This window comes from Pyxicephalus adspersus, chromosome 5, assembly GCF_032062135.1.
Source record: "Pyxicephalus adspersus chromosome 5, UCB_Pads_2.0, whole genome shotgun sequence".
Lineage (NCBI taxonomy): Eukaryota > Metazoa > Chordata > Amphibia > Anura > Pyxicephalidae > Pyxicephalus > Pyxicephalus adspersus.
In genome coordinates, this window is record NC_092862.1 from 2,365,532 (window position 1) to 2,373,750 (window position 8,219).

Here is an 8,219-nt window from a genome sequence, read left to right on the forward strand (position 1 = left end):
CCCCCATTGGTGAGGTCAGGTACTGATGGTGGGCATTTTCCCCCATTGGTGAGGTCAGGTACTGATGGTGGGCATTTTCCCCCATTAGTGAGGTCAGGTACAGATGTTGAGGATTTGCCCCCATTATTGAAGTAAGGTACTGATGGTGCGAATTTTCCCCCATTGGTGAGGTCAGGTACTGATGGTGGGCATTTTCCGACATTAATGATGTCAGGTACAGATGTCGAGGATTTGCCCCCATTATTGAGGTCAGGTACTGATGGTGGATAAGAAGAACTGGCTCACCATTTCAATTCACCCCAATGGAGTTCAGTAGGGTTGAGGTCAGGGCTCTGTGCAGGACACTTGAATTCGTCCACACCAAACTGTTGACCCCATGTCTATATGGAGCTGGCTATGTACCCCGTGGGCAGTCATGGGGGGGGGGGGGTGCAGAAAAAGGGTTTCAACCAAACTCTGACCACAAGGCTGGAAGAACCTAATGTCAATAATACATTGTCTTTGTATGATGGAGGATAACCAGAACCCTTCACTGGGGACACCTGAACCCTATCATTGGAGGGGGTCCACATATCTTTGGTCACATATTGTATAGAGAAGGGCCGGGGTTTTTTGCTTCCTAGCCCTTAGAGTAAACTCTGCCCATTTGGCATTTTGGAAAGTACCTTTGCCTGTGGGAATTTTTCCATCCCATAAAAACTTGCCTGACCTTTAGACTCTGATCAGCAGGACTACCATGACCAATAGAATGGTTGGGGGTATGTATGAACCCCATTGGGAGGTAAAAACCCCAATAAAAAATATCCTCCCCCTTCCCATTTGTCAATGTGTTGGGGAAAATTGGAGGAGGACAGAGAGGGACACAGACAGTTCTCTGATCCCATAGAGTGCTCCTTCTGTATGAATTGCATTGTGGTAGTACCACCTTTCCCCCAGGTCCTCATATTCACTCATTTACAGGCCCAACAGTCCTTGTTTAGTCCCAGATTAATAACACGTTGGCTGTTGACTCTTACCATAGGTATTCCAAATCCCCCCGACATATTCCTAACTGTTATAACACTGTTATTCCCCCCTCCCCTCAGGCATGTTGTCTTGGCGTCACCTTTGATTCTGCCCTCTTATTTACCCCCCATATTCCGAACATTTCCAGGTCCTGTCACTTTCACCTGCGCAACATCTCCAAAATCTGCCCCTACCAGAGCTGCCCCGATTCTCTGGAATGGTTTTCCGTGTCCTATTCGGCTTGCTCACTTTTTCCTACCCATCTTCTTCTGTCTCTTAAAACACTCACTACTACCCATCACTCCATATCTACCCTACTATTATGTGATACTTTCCCACCGCCTAGATTGTAAGCTCTTCTGGCCAGGGTCCTCTCCTCCTCCTGTGTCACTGTCTGTATCTGTCTGTCATTTGCAACCCCTACCTCATGTACAGGGCTATGTAATATGTTGCCGCTATATAAATCCTGTTTATTAATAATAATAATAATATTAATAATATTAATAATAATAATAATAATAATGATATTTGGCCCTGTGGTGTATGAAGAATCCATGGATGAGGATCTGGTTGGTGCCATTCTGAGAGATGGCACTGAGATAGGTCATAAATCATCGAGGGAGGCGCCCACAGCTGGTGGTGTCCCCAAGTATTGTCCACAATGCGTGCTGAGATTACACTTGCTGATCTGCAGATATGGAGGAACAATGGGAGAACACCTGGTATTCTATAAATGGATCTGACATTTCATACACAATCATTGACGCCAAGACTTGGCAAGGCAGAGATATAATAAATTGTATGAGCGCTACCATCAAAGGTTAAAGCTTTCCAATATTTTGGGTGTCCCCACCCACCTTGACATGACATTTGCAAGGAGATCCTCCTCTATAACATAAGATAAAAATCTTGCAGGGTCGGTGGGAGCTCCTCATATTGGGTGCAACAAAACTCAGCAAATGGATGGTGCTAACCCCTTCAAATGGGCACAGCAGGTGTATAGGCATGGGAAATCTGCCCATGGAGCGTGGTAACCTGTCATAATGGGCTCAGCAGGTGTACAAACATGGGAACTCTGCCCATGGAGGGTGGTAACCCGTCATAATGGGCTCAGCAGGTAGCCAGAGATGGGATCCCAGTGCATGGATGGTGAGAGATACCTTTATTGGGCACAGCAGGTGGACAGACCTGGGAACTCAACACCAGGATGGTGGTAACCCCTCCTCATGGGCACAGCATGTAGACCTAGGATCTCAGTGCATGGGTGGTGAGATCTCCTTATAATGGGTGTAGCAGGTGGACAGACTTGGGAACTAAGTACCATGATGTAGGTAACCCTTCATAATGGGCACAGCAGGTAACCAAGAACATAGGAACCCAGTGCATGGACGGTGAGAGCTTCTCATAATAGTTGCAGCAGGTGAAAAAAACTGGGAACTTATGGATGGTGGTAACCCCTCATATTAGGCACAAGAGGTAGACAGACCTAGGATCTCAGTGCATGGATGGTGGTAACCCCTCATATTAGGCACAAGAGGTAGACTGGCCTAGGATCTCAGTGCATGGATGGTGAACGCTTCTCTTATTGGGTGCAGCAGGTGGTCAGACCAGGGAGCTCAACACTAGGATGGTGGTGACCCCTCCTAATGGGCACTGCAGGTGTATAGACCTAGGAACTCAGCTCACTGATGGTGAGATCCCCTCATAAATGGCACTGCAGGTGTGCAGACCCCCTGAATGCAGAGCAGAGAACCCCGCATAGGGCATAGCACAGCACCAACCAATACAAGCAAAGGTCTTGCTCAAGAATTGGCTTTTCCAACATCAGTTTTGGGTGGATTTGCTCTCTAGGTTCCAGCAACTTGTTGCCATTTTTCTGCACAAGTTATCTGGCAATTGTTTCTTTTTTATGGCATAAGGTGCCTTTTCTTCTTACAATGAAAAAAATAAATTATTCATATAAATCTCAGATATAATATATATAATATCATTCACCTGGCTGTATGTTCAGATCCTTGTTGTACAGCTTAGGGGTGGGTGGTTTGGATCTGATCCACATTGACCTCTCAGTGTGATGGAAAAGTCGTTGTTATTTCTTCTCCGTGTTCTGTGTGCAGCCAATTGTTTTATGTTTGTTATTATTCTGATATGTTATCGTCTGTGAATGAATGCCATGCAGGGAGGAGCCCCGTCCTCTTCTTGTTTTTGCACAAATTGGGGCTCTGTTGGGTTAGAAGAACTGGAGAATAAACCCACCAGAGACGTCTAATGATATCTCTCATCTGCAGGTCTGTGGAAGGTTGACTTAGGAGCATCATGACCCACCAGAGAGCCCTGTCACCCCTCACCCTGCTCTTCATCTCTCTCCTGTGCTATGGTGAGTTCTTTGTACAGTGATTTCACTATTGTGCAGATATAAGTTATATATTATACAGGAGCAACATCACAGCTCTCCAGATCACATCGGTGACACCACTGACCTATAGATATATCAGAAGGAACTTCTACAAACAAATTCCATTGGTCCTGGCACTTTTCATGTACCTCTTCCGTTATATATTTATTATATTAGATGGTTATAACATATCCTGCGTGTATTGTAACAGCTTGGCTGCTGTACCTGATACACTAGTCTGAGAAATTTCCTTCCAGGAGAAGATTGGTTTGGAGTTTTGTGCTGTCAGCGGGATCTATCCTCCGATTCCTCCGGTAGGCCGCACGTTGTCAGGAAATCCTCACTTCATTCTGTCTGTGCAGAGGCTTTTTCTGGCAGATTCTTATTTCCTCATCCTGTAATAAGAACCAGAATTGCAGTAATAAGATAAATCTTAAAGTGTGATGAAGTGTTGTATGAGAGGCTGCTAAGTATCTCCATGGGGAGTAATTCTGCTTTATCTTCTATCAGGAATACTTGGAAATATGTTAATCGTTTGGCATCAGGGCAATGCATGAAATCATAGAGATGCAGGTGAGGGGCTTCAGTTCATGTTCTCAGCATTGGTGGAAAATGCAACCATCCCTGAGCCATAACTAATCTTCATAGCTATGGTGGGTCCATGCCAAGCTTCATAATTATGCTGAGAAAACTCTATAGAATCTTCGTCATTACAATCCTTGAGGTTAACATCAGAAGACCTTGTTGGGTCCATGCTGAGCTTCATAACTATGGAGAGAAAACTTCATAGAATGTTCGGCATGGCAATCCCTGAGGGCAACATCAGAAGACCTTGTTGGGTCTTTGCCAACAAGGTCAGAAGAACCTGCATTGCCCGCCTGCTTTATGGCAGCCTTAACTAGCCATAACTAATCTTCATAGCTATAGTTAGAAAACTCCATAGAATGTTCTGCATGACAATCCTTGAGGTCAACATCAGAAGACCATGTTGGGCCCATGCCGAGCTTCATAACTATGGTAAGAAAACTCTATAGAATGTTCAGCATGACAATCATTGAGGTCAACATCAGAAGACCTTGTTGGGTCCATCCCAAGCTTCATAACTGTGGTGAGACAACCCCATAGAATGTTCGGCATGACAATCCTTGGGGGCAACATGAGAAGACCTTGTTGGGTCCATGCCAAGCTTCATATATATGGCGAGAAAACCCCATAGAATGTTCGGCATGGCAATCCCTGAGGGCAACATCAGAAGACCTTGTTGGGTCCATGCCAACAAGGTCAGAAGAACCATCATTGTCCGCCTGCTTTTTGTCACCCTTAACTAGCCATAACTAATCTTCATAGCTATGAGGAGCAAACTCCTAAGAATGTTCAGCATGACAATCCTTGAGGGTAACATGAGAAGACCATATTGGGTCCATGTCGAGCTTCATAACAATGGTGGGACAACCTCATAGAATTTTCAGCATGACATTCCTTGTGGTCAACATCAAAAGACAATGTTGGGTCCATGCCGAGCTTCAGAACTATGGTGAGAAAAGTTCAGCATTGGCAATCCTTGAGGGCAACATGAGAAGACAATGTTGGATCCATGCCGAACTTCATAACTATAATGAGAAAACTCCATAGAATGTTTGGCATTACAATCCTTGAGGGCAGCATCAGAAGACCTTGTTGGGTCCATGCCAACCAGTGGGCAATGGATTACCAAAACTGGACAGACCATTGTAGTTTGGTCTGATGGATCCTATTTTCTGAGGCGTGCAGATGGTAGGCCAATCACTCAATCTAAATCCAAAAGAACCTTTCTAGGATGTGGTAGAACAAGAATCCTTTTTCACAAGGAAACCTTCAAAACAGTTCAGAAAAACAAGCATTGCCCCTGTATAATTGGCAAATAGAAAAGTTGAACCCAAATCATATGAATATGTGATTTTATATGAATATAAAACAAAGAATATTGAACTTTCTGAGTATAAATTGTTTTTTTTTCTTGTTTTTCCTTTCAGGGTTTGTGCTGGTATGGACACAGAATGTCGCCCATGAAACTACAACAATCTTTGAGGATCTCAGCACCCCAATCTCACCTGCCCAGGTGAAGATACTGACCGGAGGGAACTTTTCAGTGTCTGTGTCCCCATGGGAGAGTACAACAGGGTCACCGGATCTCAGTACTCAGAGCAGCCTAGCTTTACAGGACACCGTCAATGAAAATTATACCACTGTAACCCCAAAGGACAGCCTCACCATCCCACCGCCAACTGCTATGGAGAGTTATTCCACTATGGCGCCTATGGGTGGTGCAGACGATGAGCTTGCTAGTGCTTTAGGCAGCACTGGGGCCCTATTTACCACGGCAAACATCAATGCCATCAATACTGTACCGGAGGTGCAAATAAGCAGTACTGACACGCCAAGTGAAGGCAGCACTGAGATGATCCTGGGCAATGACACTACAGACACCAAAGCAACTGGTAATGGTGTCAGTGCAAGCAGCGATCTTCCGGTCCTACTGAGGACCATGAGGAGGACTTCTTCTGTTCACCAAGATGGCGGTGAGACATTTTATCTGTGTAATATTTCTTGTGCATCACCAGAGGTTTTTATATTGGGGATGGGTAGATGGTGCCAGAGTCACAGGGTAAAGTTACCCCCACAAGTAATGCATTCTAACACCGGGCCCACATATGCCATGTGCAGACGGGCTATGAAGGCCACATTATGGTGGGATGGTAAAAACAAAGCACCAGAAGATGAGAAACCAAAGGTATTTATTTGAATAGAATCATTTAAATGTGTATCCCCAACACGTTTCAGGGGTCAAAACTTTCCCTTCATCAGGGCCTGTAACCAATAGCTGATTGACATTTATTCACACAACACAATCTAAAAATTCTCTAGCGCCCCCACTAGCTTCTTCCATATACAACACAAATCCTGATAGAGAAGCTTTGGATCCCTGACATAAGCTGGCTTTACACTCAGATCTCATTTCAACGATTTTACTGAAATAATATTTTTGGACACGTCCTAAATGCATTAAAAGCAGTAAAATCCATGCTGGACTCCCGACTCCTCTCCAGTTCTAAACTAAATCAAATGTTTGGGTGATATTGGGCTTTAAAGAGAGCCTGTCACTAACTGCTACACTGCCAACCAAACACTGGCAAAACATGTTGTATTAGGCATTCCGAAAGGAACTCTAAGTTTTGACTTTTTAAATGAAATATTTGAGGGTGCCAAACCTGCTGTGAAATCATTAGGAACTGGTAAGTGTGCTGTGGAAAGTGTCTATTAAAGGGTAATAAAGTCTCCCTGCCCTACACGGAGGTAAATATCATGGCAGGATAAGGATGGACTAGGTACAGGAACCAGCTAAGAATGCACCAGGGATAGCCAAGAGGGCCGCATGTCCCAAAAAAGTATTCCAAAAAAATAAATACTTCCCAGTGACCCAATAACTTTTTTTCTTCATTCATAAGCAAAAGATACCTTAGGGGGGCATTTACATTTTTCTGGTGCATAGGAAACACAAGGAGCCTGATTTCTTAAAGTTCTCCAAGGCTGGAGAGGATATACTTTCGTCAGTGAAGCTGGGTGATCCAGCAAAAATGGAAGGGATTCGTTTGCTGTTTTTTATAGGAAATGTTTCCAGTCCTGGACCAAATCCATTGCAGGTTTGCTGGATCACCCAGATTCACTGAAGAAAGTGTATCCTTTCCAGTCATGGAGAGCTTTAACAAATCAGGGCCCAGGAGTCTGAAGATATCTGAATCATGGGTCAGATCCTGGTTGGGTACTACAGTGGAAAATTTCCCGTACTGTTTATTGAATAAGCCCAATCACCCGGTCGCCATTGTGCATCATGGATCTGCGCTGCATGCATTGGTATTGCACATTGCTGTGTTTTATGCACCTTCCATGCATCTGGCACTGTAGATTATAAAAACAAGGAATACAAACGGAAGGTTCTCTGCTTCACCATCTCCCTATCGCTTTGATTTTGCATAATAGATTAATTTTCTCAACCAGGGTTCCTCCTGGGACTGCTAGGGGTCCCTTCAGCAATGAGCAATTTGCAACTTTTAGGTCAGTTTAAGTGACACCCGTCCTTTTGTCCATCTGTAAGGATGACATGACCACCACATTAATGTACTGTGATCTGTGGACATAATAATGATATATTTTATTATAAAAAGACTTTTATAAATTATTTCAAGGGTTCCCCCATGTTAAAAAGTTGGAGGAACACTTCTATAGTGTGTTAATCTGCTCTGTTCCCCATGGCAGGGGTGTCAAGCTCTGGCACGGGGGCCATATCTGGCCCCCGACATCCTTTTTTTGGCCCCCAAAGGAATCCTAAATATGAATTGCAGATGGCCCACCGCTGCATTGAAATAGTGCCGCTACTACAATTCCCAGCATCACTGGTGTGTATAGACCAGCGGCCTCTCTGGCTATATGTGGCCCCGCATTGGACTGGTTTATAGACGCAAGTAATGACGGGAATTTTAGTAGCGGCTCTATTCCAATGAAGAGTTTCAGCGGCGGGCCACTCATAAGATTTAGCCCCGCATTGGCCACATGTGGCATTTCCCCTCAGCGTTTTCTTGCTACTCCGAGGCATGGACTGGAATGTTTGGATTTTCATAGAAGAATATTGTTATTATTATTGTTAGCCTGTGCAAATCTAACTCAGAAGGCTACAAATAGAGAAAAAGGCAGAAGAAAAATGTTTATAATGTCTATGAGCTTGTTCCAGATTGAATAATAAGCAAAGCCTCTTTGTTTCCATATGAAAAGGTTTATCTAATGA

The 8,219-nt window shown here is 44.2% G+C and overlaps 1 protein-coding gene across 1 annotated transcript in view; it reads left to right on the top strand.

Moving 5' to 3' along the window:
* Positions 1-6,182, top strand: part of LOC140331876 (uncharacterized) — a 12,469-nt gene extending 6,287 nt beyond the window's left edge. The window contains exons 2-3 of the mRNA XM_072413211.1: positions 3,294-3,382; positions 5,413-6,182. Coding sequence (XP_072269312.1) covers positions 3,322-3,382; positions 5,413-6,182 — 831 coding nt within the window. The 5' untranslated portion in view covers positions 3,294-3,321. The remainder of the gene's footprint in view (positions 1-3,293; positions 3,383-5,412) is intronic.
* The last annotated feature ends 2,037 nt before the right edge of the window (positions 6,183-8,219 follow it).